General features: G+C 40.6%; 1 protein-coding gene and 1 long non-coding RNA gene across 2 annotated transcripts; both read right to left on the bottom strand.

The window, feature by feature from the left end:
* Positions 1-8,245: 8,245 nt before the first annotated feature.
* Positions 8,246-9,425, bottom strand: LOC121715302. Its single transcript, XR_006033576.1, has 3 exons — positions 9,333-9,425; positions 9,032-9,083; positions 8,246-8,847 (listed from the first exon to the last, which is right to left on the bottom strand). It is a non-coding gene; the product is annotated as an uncharacterized LOC121715302 (long non-coding RNA).
* LOC121715695 (E3 ubiquitin-protein ligase TRIM47-like) lies at positions 9,329-14,281 on the bottom strand. Its single transcript, XM_042101585.1, has 8 exons — positions 13,612-14,281; positions 12,946-13,041; positions 12,408-12,641; positions 12,050-12,224; positions 11,823-11,861; positions 11,027-11,494; positions 10,452-10,552; positions 9,329-9,508 (listed from the first exon to the last, which is right to left on the bottom strand). The coding sequence occupies exons 1-8, from the start codon at positions 14,275-14,277 to the stop codon at positions 9,329-9,331; spliced, it is 1,959 nt and encodes a 652-aa protein (XP_041957519.1). The 5' UTR covers positions 14,278-14,281.
* Positions 14,282-18,004: the final 3,723 nt, after the last annotated feature.

Here is an 18,004-nt window from a genome sequence, read left to right as displayed (position 1 = left end):
CGCTCTTCGTTCGCCATAGCCACCTTCCTTGTTGTTCACCGTCGCAGGATGTTGTTATCCTGTTAAGACCACCTTAAGACTCTCTAACGAAATAGAGCGCTGTGATTGGAGAACATCCACGGTGTTAAGCCAATAGAATTTCCTATGGTTCGATACTAGACGTACAGGCTGAGCAAATTAATTTGCCGCCGCTAGGGTGCATCTAGATTTCTAGGCTATTACTGACTACAAATTACATGGCAATTTTTGTAATCAGTAACGTAATCAGTTGGATTACCAAAAACATGTAACTTAATCTGATTACTTTAGGATTACTTTTAGATTACTTCAATAAATATGTCCCTTAAGTAAAAGACACCACCACTGAATTTATGAAAGAATTCTCATTCTATTTTTCTCTTTATTATTTCAATACATCTAAGAAATCTCTTTGCTCTGAGTAAAGCATTTCTCTGTGAATTAACTGATCTTTTCCTTCAAAAATCTTAATGTAGCCCCTTGTTTTAGTGTTACCATTTACTTTAAGATCACCAGGTCCCATTATCTGAAAAACACCCAAAACTAATAACATTTCTATAGCTATTCTTCACTTTGGGGGTGGTGTTTTGGTGGTTGAAATTTTCACCCCATCCCAAAATTGATCACTTAGTCATCATGGATGTGATCATGGATCACTATTCTCCAAACATGCACAACTCAGTTTAACCTTTATAAGGGCACACCTGGACAATGAATTTAGCTTTCGCTGGATTTTTTTGACCCAGGGACATGGCCTGAGATTGAATGACACCATGTCCATTTCAATTGTGGGGGGAGAAAATTTCTCAAAGTAAACGGTAACACTAAAACAAGAGGCTACATTAAGATTAGGAGGCCGAGAGACCTGCCCCAATAGTAAATAAGTTAGTAAGTAAGTTAAAAGATAGCCAGGCTATCATAAAAAAGTTGCCTTGGATGCTTCCGGTGACGACATGCTTTAAGCAGCAACCTAAAAGTTGAGCTCCGTCCAACCAAATACTAAATAACCTAACAAACTTCTTAAAACTCGGCATTTCATCACGAATTGACAATGGCAACATCTTCAAGAAATAGACCTGCAACTAAACAAGATGCGTCGAAAGAGAAGAATGATAATTTGAAATTAAATCAAAATGCGGGTAACGATAGTGCTAGCCCAGAATCCAAAATACTAGCCGAGCTAGAAAAGCTAAGGTCAGAAAACCGGGAAGGACATAATCAGACCAAATTATGCCTTACGAAACTGGAAACATCAATGGAAGAACTGAAAGGTGAAATGACAAAGCTAGAGAAAAGAACCAAGGAGGCGGAAGATCGTATAAGTGCTGCCGAAGACGATGGGAGAAGGTACGAGAGAGCTATACGTTATCTGTTACACCGAGAGATGAACCTAACAGCTAGATGCGAAGATTTGCAGAACAGAACAAGGCGTAACAATCTGAGAATCTATCGGGTGCCTGAGGGTAGCGAGGGGAAAAATGTGAAGACATTTGTCAAGGAGCTGATTCAGTCTGTTCTTAAACCAATGCCTGACGTGAATATGCAAATAGAGAGAGCACACCGCTCTATAGCCTCCAAACCGAAAAACCCCAATGCTACTCCTAGGTCGTTAGTAGTCCGATTTGTGGATTACTCGGTCAAAGACAAGATCCTTCGACAAGCATGGAGTCAAAAACTAATATACAAAGACGAGCAAATATACTTCGACCACGACTACTCTCCGGAATTGCAAAGGAAGAGAACACAAGTGCGAGAGGTCATCAAACAACTAAAGGAGAAGAACATTAAAGCCAAGTGCCTCTATCCAGCGCAACTGAAATTGACCATGGAAACAGGGGAACAGACCTACCCTACGCTCACAGAGGCTCTTCCAGTCTTGGCGGAGTATGACATACATCCAGAAGTAGACGAAAGAGCTAAGATGGAGGGCGAGATGTCCCGCTACAGGTGGAATGTTGTGGGTGAGAGACGTGGGGAAGATGCAGCGGGAGTGTTGCCTTCTGCGGATCTTGCGGCCCTCTTTGACTAAGAGTGAGGTCAACGCCGAGACTTTTCTTTGAATATTTCTGGATATACTTAAGGTTAGGATTATTATTTCTTCCTTCTTTTCTTCAATGGACGGAACTCAGCTGAACTGTGAGTGAATAGCACAATGAGCAGCAACCGCTCCACGAACTGGACGACAGCAGCCAAGACACTTTGTGTTAATCCCACGGAGGAACTGTCACCATCCTCTGCCCAGGCTACATCGGGATATGGTTTGCTTAGTTTAGAGGCCAATGTTCTTTTCTTTCTCAGTAGGCCTACAGCAAACCATTTGGGTATGTGGAAGTGTATTGTTCTTATAGTTAGACGTTTTATTTTATGTTTGATTTGTTACTGTCACCTTGAGATTATTAGTCTAGTTACTGGTGGAGCTTTGTTAACAGGTAGTTTAAATGTTAAGAATGAGTGATATAGGTAGGCTTAAGGATAGGCTCCAAACATGTACATATAACTGGTATGAATAGTCTTAACTGCATTAGCTATAATGTTAAGGGCTTAGGCAATCCAATCAAGAGGAAAAAAATACTTAGCCAATTTAAAAAATTACATTGTTCTATAGCAATGATCCAAGAAACCCATCTGTCCGAAAAAGAGCATTTAAAGCTTAAAAGAGAATGGGTAGATCAGGTGTTCAGCTCCTCTTTTGAAAGGGGGAGAAGACGGGGCGTGGCCATTCTCTTTAATAAATCTGTATACTTCAATCATATAGAAACGGTTAAAGATAAAGATGGCAGATATATCATTGTAAAGGGGGATATTAGTGGCACAAGAGTAACACTGCTCAATCTATATGCCCCAAATGAAGACTGTTCTATCTTTTTTAAAGACATAGCAACTTTATTAGCAGGCACAGTAGAAGGGATTGTGTTAATAGGAGGCGATTTCAACTGTGTCCTGAGACAAAATATGGATAGGCTACCTGCAGAAGTGGGCTCAGTATCTAGAAAAGCTACTACACTACAGGCTATGATGAGCGAACTGGGCTTAGTGGATGTATGGCGGCGCTTACATCCCAAAGAGAAGGACTTTACTTTTATGTCACAGGTACATGGCAGTTACTCCAGGTTGGACATGTTTCTAATATCTGGACCAGATCTGTATAGGGTCAATGAGTGTAAAATAGAGCCAATCACCATATCAGATCATGCTCCAGTCACTTTAAAAATAAATATAGGGCCAACCAAATCATTTAAGTATTGGAGACTTAATGTTTCATTGTTAAAGGACGAATTAATTAAACAAGAAATACACAAGGAATTAACAAATTATTTTGAGATAAATGAAGGTGATACCGTCTCTCCAATAACTCTGTGGGAGGGGGCTAAGGCTGTGATGCGGGGCTGTATTATTGCCATTTCTTCTAGATTGAAAAAGCAAAGGTTAAGTCAACAGGATAGGCTAGAGAAAGAAATTAAGCAATTAGAAACAGAACATCAGCAATCTAAGAAACAAGAAGTATTGCATGCATTGAAAGAGAAAAGGAAAACATTGGATGACCTACTAACTTACAAAACAGAGGGGGCTTTAAGATTTGTAAATAGAAAATATTATGAAATGGGAAACAAAGCAAGTCGCTTGTTGGCTTTCCAATTGCGGAAAGCGCAAAATAGCAGGACAGTTCACAAAATAAAAAGTCCAGACAGTGACGAAATCTTAACACAACCTACTGATGTTACAGAGGCTTTTGCCACATACTATAGAAAGTTATATGAAGAGCAGCTGGACCCACACAAAAAAGACAAGATTGAGTCTTTTTTTAGATCCATCAAACTGGCAAAACTAACATCAGAAGAGGCTGACATGCTGTCATTGCCAATTACAGAAAAAGAAATCAGAGACAATATCTTAAAACTTAAAAATAACAAATCCCCAGGAACAGATGGTTTCCCAGGAGAATACTACAAAACATTTATAGATTATCTGACCCCAATCTTGTGTAAGGTCTATAACCATGCATTAAATAAGGGAGATCCGCCTGGATCCTGGTCAGAAGCGATAATTAGTGTTATCCACAAAGAAAACAAGGACCCAATCCAATGTACCTCCTATCGTCCAATCAGCCTCCTGTGTGTTGATCTTAAAATTCTTACTTCAATTATAGCGAAAAGAGTACAAAAATTCATACACAAACTCGTAAAACCGGATCAGACAGGTTTTATTAATAATCGACAAGGAGTAGACAATGTCAGGAGGGCTTTAAACCTGCAATGTATTGCAGCCAAAAGGAATACCCCTTCAATGCTTCTCAGCTTAGATGCTGAGAAGGCATTTGATAGGGTTGACTGGTCTTTCCTCTATCAGACTCTAAGATATATGGGTTTTAATGACACATTTATTAATTGGATAGGCATATTTTATAAAAACCCTAAATCTAGAGTTAGAGTGAATGGGCACTGCTCCAACTTCTTCCCACTGGGACGTGGCACCCGCCAGGGAGACTCTTTATCTCCTTCTTTATTTGCCTTAAGCATAGAACCATTGGCTGAATTAATAAGGACAAACCCCCTCATACTGGGTATTCCTGATGAGGGAATGATTCAACACAAACTAGCTCTATTTGCTGATGACATATTGCTATTCTTAGAGCGTCCCATGGTTTCTATCCCTGCACTTCTAAATAGCTTAAATAAATACAGTGCAGTGTCAGGATATAAGATAAATACTAACAAATCGGAAGCAATGATGATAAGTGGTGAATGGCCGCAGCAATTAGATGACTTGGTCTCCTTTAAAAAATCCAAACAGGGATTTAGATATTTAGGCGTTATTTTGACACCAAAACCAGCACAGCTTTACTCCTCCAATTACAACAAATTAATCGAAGAGATCAACCAAGATATAAGTAGGTGGGATATGCTACCTCTGTCACTTTTTGGCCGAATAGAGTCAGTGAGGATGAATATCTTACCTAGACTCCTTTTCTTATTTCAATCTCTGCCTATTCATGTGCCACAATCAACCCTTAAGCTTCTCGAAAAACGTATATCAAAATTTATTTGGCAAAATAGGAGACCCAGAATACGTCTAAAAATATTGATGGCAAGTAAAGAAAAAGGAGGCCTGGGTCTACCTAATCTTAAAATGTATTATTTAGCAGCCCAACTTAGAGCAATAGTGGCATGGGTGACCACAGATGAAGAAACAGGATGGCTATCCATTGAACAGAATTCCTTACCAGGGATACCAATATCTACTCTTCCATTTCTTAGTCAGCAGGCTCAGAAAAAAATAAGAATTAATAACATCTGGGTCAAACACACACTTAAAGCCTGGAGCAGTGTCCAGAAGCAATTAAAGGGGTCTATGCCTCTATCAAGAGCAATGCCCATTCTTGGAAACATTGATTTTCTCCCATCTTTGACAGACTTAGCATTCAGAAGATGGGCGGAGAAGGGGTTGGTTATTATAAATCAGTTGTTTGAAAACAACACATTGCGATCATTTTCACAACTTCAAGATAAGTTTGACTTGCCCTCATGTGACTTGTATAGATACCTACAAATACGACATTATATCACAAAGCACACAGATTGGGATAGTCTAAAAAGAGATCCAACTGGGGTTGAATGGTACTTTATACATATATCTCAACAAATGGTATCAACAAAGCATCAAGTATCACATATCTATAGGAGTCTTATGAAAGACACATCAGATAATACTTTCCATATAAAAAGTGAATGGGAAATGGAGTTTAATACAATTATAGATGATGATACATGGGAAGATATATGTCTGGCAAGTCATAAAGGGATTGGAAGTCAAATGTGGAAAGAATTTGACTGGAAGGTGAAAATGAGATTCTTTAGGACCCCTCTTAAGGTATCAATGTTCAAAAACAATGCCCCAAACACTTGCTGGAGAAACTGTGGCATGGTTGGGGACCATACCCACATATTCTGGGACTGCTCCGTGATACAGACATACTGGAAAGACATTAAAAAGGAGTTGGACAAAATATTTAGGATGGATATTCCTCTGGACCCTTTACTTTTCATACTGGAGAAAACACCTGAAAACCTGCTTTCTAAGGACCAAAGCTACATGTTTCACATCTTGTTAATGATTGCAAGAAAAATGATCACTATTAATTGGATGAAGCCTAGCCCTCCTACAATAGCTCAGTGGATACAAAAAATCCAACAGGTCCATACAATGGAAAATATGACTGCTATTTTACAGCTGAAAATACCTTTGTTTGTAAGAAGATGGACCCCTGTTATTCTGGGCCTTGATTTAGAATAATCTAAACATACCGTGTGAATGCAATGGTTTATCTATCCTGCCTCTATGTAATCAGTATATGTGTTGAATGAAGCTCAAACACAAGGTGACTCCCCCCCCCTTTTTTTTTTTTTTTTTTCTCTTTCCTCCTTTTTTTTTTTGGTTGTTTTTAACCCTGAGAGTGTGTTTAATGTGTGTGTGTGTGGGTCTATGTTTGTATTGTAATGCTAAAATTGCTTGTAATGTTCAGTATGGGCAATAAAGTTCAAAAAAAAAAAGTTGCCTTGTTTGCATGATAAAATGTAATTAGGTAATCCCCAACAATGTAACTGTAATCTGATTACACATTTTTTTTATTGTATCCGGGCTGATTATAGTTGCTTGATTTTTGTAATAACATTACGTAATCCAGATTACATGTAATCCGTTACTACCCAACCCTGATCATTGGTATCTGTGACTCAGTTATTATCAGTTGAATCAACTGGCTTACATAGAGTTGTCTGATTTTAACAGTAACTACTGAAGTTTAGTCTATGTGTGCAAAAAGGAAAGGTAATGCATGAGCAGTGTGACTTGCTCATATGTGACCCTGCAAAACAAGTCGCTTTGCGCACGCACGGTGCTATTTCGAGAAAATCCACGATAAACAAACGTACGGGTTAAAATGTTGAATTTTACGTAAAAACGTAAGAAACAAATTTCACGGAAAAACATACGTTTTGACTGTTAAATCCTGACTTTATTTAGGTGAAGATTCAACACATTAGCAGTCATTCCCTTTTGTCTACGCCGCTATAAGGTTTTACGGTAGGGTACGGTAGAGCTGATTTACTCATTAGGCTACTCATTACACGTTACTCAATGTGTCAGCTCTCTATCGTTCTTGGCAGATGTAACCGAATATGAATGTGTAAGACTTGCCTTTCAGGGCACGAACGGTCAAAAGCACGAACTTTTAGAAATATCCTGGCGTCATTTTAGGGACCAGAAGTTTTCCATTGACGTAGCGCATTTTAAAAGTATACACAATCTGTGTACACAGAACCTCTCCCCTTACTTCCCTCGAAATACATTAATTATATTCTATAGTGACACCTAATGACCGTCCCAGGTATTAACTAGGGGGCAGAAAAAGCTCATTGCACGGTTGTGCAATGAGTCTTTTCGCAAAAAGTCATCCGCGAAAAGTCACGCTACCGTAAGGCTAATAATAGCTGTGCCCTCACACATCGCACGTGACAATTTACTTAAAAAGGTGATTTTCTCCTCTTCTGGTGTATCGTGACAGGAGAACCATGCCAACTTTGGATGCGGTTATCTTAGTGATACTTTTTGCAATACCCTCGATATACATATAGTTGGAAAGCTTAGTTTATGCCCGCTCGTCTAAGCACAATAACTTAATTTTGTAATTTTTACCAAAGCGACTGATTTCGCCTTGCAGGGTCACATATACATGAATACACAGACTATATTAATTTTGTCCAAGAAAACTGCACTGTACATAAACATAAATACTACAAACTGCACCACATCACACAATTGCAATCAAATACTTAAAGGTAGAGTCAGGGATTTTATGCAATTTCAAGCCCATACATTTTTGTGTCACATTCAGCAATCATCTCACGACTGCTAGCTGCCCATTCCATAAGTACACTGTAAAAAGTAAAAAAAAAGACAGCCCAGGCTCTGAAAACTGGAAACAAACAAAGTAGGGGCAGCCTGTCCCCCTAATAAAAAACGAAACCTTGTGTGGAATTTCTCTGGGAATACTGAAGGTAAGGACAAGCTACCTCTCTGGCGTGTTCGTTTGGTCTATGGTTGAAATATAATGTATGTTTTTTTGCACAAAAGAGTCTGCTAATAAATTTAAATATAAACATAAACACAAACAAACCTGACTTCCTGCACAATCCCTGACTATAGCTTTAATGCTTTAAAGCAGGATCTCAAGAGGAAGAAGGAGAAAGGTATTAAACGGTGTGCTATATTATTCAGGACATGAAAGTGTCATTTGTTAAAGCAGAAACTTTTATTGAAGACAAACACGCTACCGTAATCGTAAACATGGTAAAACTGATACAAGCATGTGAGAAGATAATAAAGCCTCAGCTTTTAAACTGATCAATCAGAGTGCTGCTGAGTAAATGGTAGCGTTAATGGTGGTATCATTTTGATCAGAGTAAATGATGTACACTAGCCAATCATAAAACCAATAGATAAAAGTAACTTGCTGCTAACATAAATGGGCACTATTCAGCCCCCAAACAGCTGTTAGCAAAAGTTGTGGTAAGTTGTAAGTTGTGGTTCTTGATGACAAAAATAGTAACGCACAGTGACTTTGATAGGTAACTTTAATCTGATTACTCGTTTAGAAATAGCAGCGCACTGGATTACTTGTTACCGAAAAAAGTGGTCAGAATAGAGTAACACGTTACTGCATCACTGTCACTGATCAGGATATTATCTGTATACGACTTGACTTTGGCTCTACCTTCCTCCCTCCTGTTCTCAGGTTTACACCGCTGTGTTTGGATCCAGTGTGAAGCGAGTCTAATAAAGGAGAAGATAGGACAAGCTTAGAACGTTTACTTTTGTAAGGTGTGTGTGTGTGTGTGTGTGTGTGTGTGTGTGTGTGTGTGTGTGTGTGTGTGTGTGTGTGTGTGAGAGAGAGAGGGAGAGACAGTGAGAGTGAGAATATGTTTGTCTGAGGAGTGTGTGTCTATGAGCAACTTACACTGTGAGAACTCCTATCTGCTCACTGGTTCAGAAAGAAAGCCTAGATTTTACTGAGACATAAAACACTGCATTACAACGATTAGTAAACATAATAACGTATGAATTGTATAACAAGATCACAGCATGCTCATTTCTAAATCGGTAGAGACTTCTAACCCTCCTGCTCTGTCACTATAGCTTGGCTGCATTTAAGAGATAAACAAGATTTTAAGTTATGTGGCTTCTTAAGTCCTATTACATACACACACACACACACATACATACACAGACACACACAGACAATCACCTCCCCAGCTCACCGGCGTAAAGTAAGCTTGACGTGACCAAGGTGGACAGCATTGGTCATGAGGTCTACCACCTCCTTGTGTGAGTAGCCAGTAATGGATGTGCCATCGATGCAGATGAGCTCGTCCCCCACCTGAAGCCGGCCATCCCGCTCTGCTGCTCCCAACGGCATGATCATCGCAATGTACACCTGAACAAAAACACACGCTCAAGTATATATTATATACATACATACACACTTATATTACAGGACTGTTTTGCTCTCCCTCTAATGTACCCATGCATTGTTTGTTGTTGTTAAAAAATATGTGACAGAAAATTGCTCTCAAATATGCAAATTATTTTTGCAAATGAATTAACATGGCTGACACCAATCCAACTCTCAATTGAGAACTGGTCTGGACACAGTCAGTTCTCTTTTGATTTCCAAGCATAACCAGCAGTGAAATGAAACTCTTAAAGGGACACCAGGCAAGCCTTTTTCTCTAAGAAACCCCCCCTCGCTCGGTCTGAAGCTCTTTTCCTTTTCTTTGCGTCTTCTGTCAAGGATTTTCGCTGCTTCTTCGCCGGCTCTGCCATTATACACACGTTTGCAACAATCTAGCGTTTCATTAGCCTGCCTGCTTCGGTCGGCGGGTAGGATACACTGAACTTGCAAGCGGGATATTCTTCCTACAGGCAGTAGGGGCAGGCGAGAGAGTCCTCATTCGCCCTGTAACGAGTCATTTAACCATATACCGACTTACGAAGATGAGTAATTAACACGAAAACGTTGCCTGGTGTCCCTTTAAATACCTCCAGGAGTATAGCAAGAAAGCAAAATAGATGCCATCAGTGCAGCCATTGGCTGTGTGCGGTGCCAACCACCCTCTTCTGTCTGTCATTGTGTAAAGCTCGCTCCATGCTGGATATGTGGTTGTGATTAGTTTCTGAGATTGAATTCAAAGATTTGAATTCAAAATGTGCTCTCAGAATCATCTGGTCTCCAGGTTACAGTTGAATGGTAGTCAATCTTAAACAGAGCTTATGCTGGCAGCATTTTCCAACAAAGACTATTAGAGCTATATAGTGATATGGGCCATATTTAAAAAGGTGGGCTGCCTGCTCAGAAGGTTCACATCAGAAATACTCACGGCCTGCCCGGGTCTCTCTCCTCCACAGATTTTTAGGCCAAAGCCTGACTCATCATGCAGTGTGATGAACACATCCAGATTCACAGTGTTCACAGCCGAGGCTGGAGAAGAGGAAGAAGTCACTCAACACAAGTTAATATATATAACTGCTGAGAATGTGCTGTACTTGGGCTTAAATCTGATGCAAACATATGCTGGAATGTCTTGCCAGTTAAACAGATGTTCAGAGAAAAGAAAATTCTGACACTATTTTGTGACAACTAAATTAGCTCATTTATATTAACCACACCAAGGAGGTTGGTGTACACACATGAACACACAAATACACACACACTCACACACACACACACACTCACACACACACATGTTTATAAGATTTGGATAGAACTGGCTAGGATTTCCCCATATCTTATTCTTAATCAAATCAAATGTCAAAGCGCAAAGTCAAAAAAGATGGCTTCAACACAGCAGTAAGTCTTCCAGACACCCAGAAACTTTTCACCAAGCACTTCATTCAGGTGGATGGCAAACAAAACTTGCAGATCTTCAGGCATTTATCTATCTCATTAGCTCACCTCCTCGGATCACCAAGAGTGTGATGGTGGCCCCTATGGGCACCTTCTTGAGCAGGCCCACCACCTGCGTGTGGCTGAGCATCTGCACGTCGCAGTTGTTGATCTCCTTGATGATGTCGTCCTTGAGCAGGCCACAACAGCTCTGCTCGTCCAAGAGCTTACTGACCCTCTGGCCCAGCGGGCTGTCGACGATGCAAAAGCCGAACCCACATGGCCCACTCTGCAGCACCACCTCTAATAGCTTCGGCCCTAGGTGGGTGCCCTCCACCCGACCCCAATACTCCACTGGGGATTCCAGGACGTCAGTGGATAGCATCTGTCTGTCCACAGTGCAATGCATGGGGACGGCTTTGGTCATGACCCTGCTGGCGGTGTTGGGCAGTGAGCAGCTGCGTTGCAGCCGCAACTCGGTCTGCTGGCCCACCACAGATTGGGTCTTGCCAAACATGCTGCGACCTCCCATTTCCACTGGCACATCATATGAACAGATGAGGGGAGAGCAGAGGAGAGAAGACGAGAGGGGAGTGTGTAAGAAGTAGTGAGTAGAGAGGAAAAGATAAGGAGATACGAATATTAGCGATTGCTGTTATAACTAACTGTATAACTAACTGTAACAACTGTGCGTGTGTGTGCGTGTGTGTGTGGTGGCGGCATGTATATATGTCACCGTAAGATCTCTCTAGTCACTGGCTCAGGAATAATAACCGGTACAAATAATCACCAATTATATTATTTATACAGAGCATCTCTGATGTAAAACCTTAAAGGCTGTCAGAATCGCTCAGTGATAACTTACTGCGGTTTGTTCTTCTGACTGGGAGTTCTGGATCAGTATCTGGGAACCAGACAAAGAAGACCAAGGATGTGTAGATGAGACTGGCCTACTTATGGCCTAGTGCCCATATCATTTCAGCATATTTAAATGTTTAAAGTGTGTGTGTGTGTGTTTGATTAGATGATGTGGACTTGATCAGTCAGACCAAAATACTGTAAATAGCTCATGACTGTGGCGTTTTGTCCAACCTGCTGCAGATATCTTGACTACTCCTTGCATGATGATGTCATCTAGTTTCTCTTCCAGCTGCGCCTTCACTGCAGAGACAGATTCCTTCACAGCCTCAAATGAGAAACTTGATTGGCTGAATGTCTTGCTGGTTGTTACTGTACTGCAAGGAGCACTGGTGGCTGACACAACATTCTACAGAGAGATACACACAAAAGATCTGTCATGAAACAGACAATCATTAAATTGCAGAATGATCGAATGCTCCCTCGGGTATGATAGTAGCTTTATTGAGATTTCAGGAATAGCAACTCAGTAGATGATCTGTAAATTGTAAATCTGTAAAGTATTTTTTTAAATTAATTAATGACATTATACCTTGAGGAAATGGATGTGGTCGTTTGTGTGTGAAAGCTTCTCCAGCTCAGCATGTCTCCTCTTCATCTCAGCAATCTCCTGCTCCAGTTGCTTCAGGAGTCCTTTAGCCCGACTCACCTCAGCCTTCTCCTGAGCTCTGATCAGCTCTTTCACCTCAGTGCGTCTTCTCTCAATGGAGCGGATCATCTCAGTGAAGATCCTCTCACTGTCCTCCACTGCTGTTTGTGCAGATCTCTGTTGGAAACACACAAAGAGGAGGGAAAGAGAGGCACAGTCTCGCTCATTATGATCTCTTTTAGATCATGTGACAAATCCTGCGAGACTGACATTCTGGCTGTGTCCGAAATGGAAGGATATGGAAATATGTATCTGTATTATATTTTAATGTTATGTCAGATATACAATATTTCCTGGCTGGCGTGATGTCTTGACAGCCATGACCTAGTTGTAGTGCATCATTGTGATAAACGTCACAGCACATATCTCAAACCTCCATCAGCCAGCTGTGTTCTGTGTGTCTGTCAGTAGGCCAACTCACCCTGACAGTCCCCTCAGCCTTCCTCAGTTCCTGCAGCTCCATCTCTCTCTTCTGTACCCTCTGCTGGAAGCTCCTCTGGATCTGCCCCAACTGCGTCTACAGGTATATTGAAGAAAACCATTAGATCCAAATCACAATGCAAATATTCCTGAATTAACATACTGTTTCACTCTGCTCATGTTGTTGAACAGACCATTTGTAAGAGGGCTATTTCATTACATTGTGTTAGTGAGAAAAACACAAAAGATATTTTGTCAATCATCCATATGGGCTCCTCACAAACTGTTTTATTTTTTGTAAGTATTACATCTGTGTGAATATCCCACCACCTATATATTGTTTTGTATATTGTTAATGATAGATTATCTGTTTGATTAACAGATTTATGTATTGTGTCAATTTGTGTTTTCAGCAACACAAAACAACAAGGGTGGCGGCAGCCTTAAGTTTGTGTAGAATTCTACAAGGAACCAGGAAAATAATTCACTCAACAGGTTAAGTTAACCATCTGGTTTTACAAGTTCACAACAGTAGAGGACCCCCCCCACACACACACACACACATCACTTACATTCTGACATCATTCAACCCAACACTGGATTGGTGTTTACAATGTACTATTGTTAAACCGCGACACAAAAAATATCCAGTGTAAACTGTCCCTACCTGTTTCTCCTTTCTCCCTGCAGAGGTGGACACAGTGTCATGGCCTTTGTGTTCATTCAGCAGACAGAGAAAACAGACACAGCTTTGATCCGTACGACAAAATATCTCCAAAGGCTTCCCATGTTGGGCACAGATCCTCTCCTGTAGCTGACCTGTGGCATCAACCACTTTGTGGTTTCTTCCAGGATTAAGTTCATTGTGAGCTTTATAGTGAGTTTCACAGTACGAATGCACACACTCCAGGCAGGACTTTACAGCTTTGAGTTTTCTCCCAGTGCATACATCACACTCCACATCTCCAGGTCCAGCATAACAGTGAAAAGGAGGATTAGCTTGAATTCTGGTCTTCCTAAATTTCTCCACCATTTCAGCAATCAGAGGATTTTTGTAGAGAACAGGTCTGGGAGTGAAGGTGTGTTTGCACAGGGGGCAGCTGTAGACTCTTTTCTGATCCTCCCGATCCCAGCAGTCATGAATGCACCTCATACAGTAATTATGTCCACAGGGAATAGCTACTGGATCCTTCAGGAGATCCAGACAGACTGGACAAATGAAAGACTCTTCGTCCTGAGAAATCGCCTCTGCCATTTTCAATCTCTCACCAACAACAAGCACACTCTGAGAAGCAGCAGCAGAGTGAGTTGAGTTTTGTTTCTGTTTTGTCATTAGAACTCTCAGGAGAAAGACAGGTAAGGTAAGGTTGGGGAGTAGCCAATCAGAGCAGGGAGCTTGCCCGCCCTTTAAATAAGATCTACCTGATAAAAGTAGTATGGAGTCGATGAAGACAGTTTAGATCATGCTGTAAATGTTGATCCCGTCTTTTAGGATCCCGTCTTTCACACATGGCCATTTCCCCATATCCATGTTCCCCCACCCCGCCCTTACAAACTCACAAATATTAACTTGCACACAAAGATTCATGCAAACAAATGCACGCACACAAATCTGCCTTTATACAGTGCCTATAAAAAGTATTCACCCCATTGGATATTTCCCCTTTTACTTATTTTATAAATGGAATCTTGTTCAATTTAATTTGGCCTTTTCTACAATAATTTAGAAGAATTCCCTCTTTAATGTCAAAGTGAATGCAGATTTCTACAAAGTAATGTTAATGAACTAAAAATATAAAATGCAAAATAAGAGATTGCAGTGACTGACCTAAATCAACAGCGGTCCAGCCAATAGGTAGTGCTAATAGTCTCACAATTAGTGAAATGGAGATCGCCTGAGTGCAGTGAATGTATAGTATTGTAGCGACTGGCTGTCAATCAGCCATGTATAACCCTGGGCACGCTGATGGTTGGCAGCCTGGTGAGAAGGGGCGGACCCCCCTGGGTTGAGGAAGTTCTGTCTCTTTTCAGTTCTGGGCCTGACACGGCCCGCTGTGTTTTATGCCAACAGGTGTTATACGGTGGCTGGCTTTCATGTTAACTGGCTGGACTTTTGCCTCTGGAGTTAACGTAACCGCCCCCTTCTCTTGCAGATGTGTTCAGCTGATGATTTAGCCTCCGATACCTGGTCGCAGATTCGTCTGACAAGAAGTTGTGTGGAATCTTGTGTCAGATAAGGTCTGATCTTCCTAATGACCGACATAATTTTGCAATTAAAGCTACATGCTCAGAGAAGTTAGATCAGTCATCAATTACACCGACCAAGTTAGTAATATAAAGACACCTGCGTCTGGAAGGTCCAGTCATTGGTCAATAAGTTTTCCTGGCTATAATTCCACCGTGAAGACAAAAGAACACTCAAAACAACTCAAAGAAAAGTTTTTGAAAAGCATAAGTGGGGGGATGGATACAAAACAAATGTTCAAGTCACTGAACATCCCCTGGAGTTTAGTGAAATCCACCATTAAGGAATGTAGGATTATGGAAAATGTGCAAATCTGCCTAGAGCAGGCTGTCATCACAAACTAAGTGAAACTAACCGTTCAAGAAGAATACTGGTGGGGAGGCCACCAGGGCACCTTTGACAACTCTGAAGGACTTAAAAGCTTCAGCAGTTGAGATGGGAGAAACTCTGCATACAACAACTTTTGCCCGAGTCCTTCAAGAGCCAAAGCTCTATGAGTGAGTGGCAAAGGTCTTATTATATCTCGACTTAAGTTCTCCCAAAGACATGTGCGAGACCGAGACTCCAAGGTCAAATGGGAGAAGGTTTCCCATTGAGTGACAAGAGGTTACAAAGAGGCTACAAGGGTAGCCCTAAAAAAGACATCACTTACCCCAATAATATTCTAATGACTGAATGAAAATCTTAAGTACATTCTCATCCAAAATCCCTGATTTGCAGTCTGAATTAAAGATGCAACATGTTATAAAACATATTTTAAAAAGGGGTATTCTGTAGACCTAGAAGTAGGCTTACCATTTACAGTGTTTCCATAATGGTCCTCTCTGCAGAATGCTGTTTACACAAACTCAAATCTCTACCTACCTTTTACAATAATGAGCTCGAAGATGCTGTGAGTGAGTTTACCAGTCACAACACTATGCAGCCTTCTTTTGCCACAAGAGCACCAGTTATACATTGGATGAGTAGTTATCCATTGGAAAACTAGATGTACCGCATAGCGGTACAAAATATGACCGCCGCTCAGTCCTGTACATCCGTTCCGCGAAAATAAATCACACTTCAATTTGTCTCCATATTTTACTCCATCCCCCACTCTTGAAACTTTTGTGTATGCTTGTTCGGCATGCCTGAGTGTGTGTGTGCGGCTGCACAGAGAGTAGCCTACTGGTGCTGAAAAGGTGAATAGAATGTAGAATAGCCAAAGAAGATGTAGCATTGTTATAAAACCTTTAACATCTCTAAACAATCACAAGTAGGGCAGTTCATCACAGTTCATCCATTGTTCAGTTCAGCAACTGGATTGATGAAAGGTCACTTACACCTGTAGGCTACATTGTATTTGGGAAAAGCAAAAGGTATCAGCATAATGTTATTTATTTATTTATTTATTTATTTATTTATAAACAAAAACATCTCTGTCAGATCAAAAACAAAGGTCATTTTTGGATGGATGGATTTTTTGTGAATGTTTCTTCTTCTACATAAGATTTTAGTCATCTTTAGTTCATGTAATACTTTATTGTCAATGCACAAATTAAGTAACAGTAGTCTGAAACGTTATTGTTAATGCACAAATTAAGTAACAGTAGTCTGAAACGAAATGCTGTTTTACATCTAACCAGTGGTGCAAATAACTGACATGTCCAAATGGGCCTTGATGAAATGCGTCGCTAGACTGTTCATACACATTTTAACGGGCCAAAGTTGAAGAGCTGTTGTCCGTTATTGTTCGTGCAAATATAGGCTGATTCATGTTCCCTTGCATTGTGTAACTGAGGTCCATGGCTAGTCTGGCTTTCACCAGACCAAGCTCAATCTTTTAAGAAATCAAAAAATAAATAGCGGGCAGATTAGGTTGGGTTCACCCAGCCTAGTCCATAGGCACCCGATATTGTTTAATTTTCCGATTGAGATATCCACGCTCTGGCTATTCTAAATGCAAAAATGCATCAGGGAGTTATGACAAAACTGTAACTAACAAACTAGATCCTAATGGAAAGCTGTTAGCTTCCCTAAGCTACAGGTAGGCTTATAAGGTAGGCCTATATTTACAACATAAATTGTCAATAGGCTATGCTGGCGACACAAATAAAATCTCCTTTGGAAACCAATGGCTTACGCCTTAGTATCAAGCGGACTTAAACTGCCATATCGTGGCGAAAAGTTGTAATAAAATTCACGCAGCTCCATGAGTCAAGGAAAGCGCGAATAATAAAGTAGCCACTTCTAAATGGGACCCACTACACAGTAGCTTAAGGTGTGTTGCTAAAGCAGCCATAATGAAAGGAAGGTGTCATTGTTTGGATATTTCACACACACGTGCTTTTTAATTTCACAGACTACAACTACCAAGCTGGAATCAAAGCACATCGATTCCCCTCTCACACCCTGCACGCACTTAAAACAAAATAAACAGGCGTCTCAGTCACAAGCATGTATAGGCAAAACTGTATCAGACCGGTGTGTAACGTTGGTAAATCTTCCATTGCACAGAATGATTTTTGTAGCACGTGCAACAAATGACAGTCGAAAGATACAATTACAGTGCTGCTATCAATTTGCTTGGTATAACCGCATTTATAGTTTTCTACAAATGCAATCAATCAAATTGGCCTCCATCACCATCACTCAACCAACGCTAACGGTAACATTACCTAGGTCCTTATTGATATTATAAGATTAACGTACCTGCAGTAAAAACCAAGCATGTCCGATAAACATCCTCAGATTTATTTCGGCTTCAAGAAGAAATGGGAATTACATTTCATGTGAACATCGTCCTATCCTTATTAGACGTTCTCTGCGGTACAGT

This window comes from Alosa sapidissima, chromosome 8 (assembly GCF_018492685.1).
Source record: "Alosa sapidissima isolate fAloSap1 chromosome 8, fAloSap1.pri, whole genome shotgun sequence".
NCBI classification, from domain to species: domain Eukaryota; kingdom Metazoa; phylum Chordata; class Actinopteri; order Clupeiformes; family Clupeidae; genus Alosa; species Alosa sapidissima.
The sequence above is the reverse complement of the archived record's forward strand: the minus strand, read 5'-3'. Positions and strand labels throughout refer to the sequence as shown.

Coding starts and splice junctions, on each gene's coding strand:
- LOC121715695 (XM_042101585.1), bottom strand. CDS start 14,277: ATGACAAAACAGAAACAAAACTCAACTCACTCTGCTGCTGCTTCTCAG. Junction 12,642..12,945: donor AGGCTGAGGGGACTGTCAGG/GTGAGTTGGCCT, acceptor TGTTTCCAACAG/AGATCTGCACAAACAGCAGT. Junction 11,862..12,049: donor AGTCAAGATATCTGCAGCAG/GTTGGACAAAAC, acceptor TCTGGTTCCCAG/ATACTGATCCAGAACTCCCA.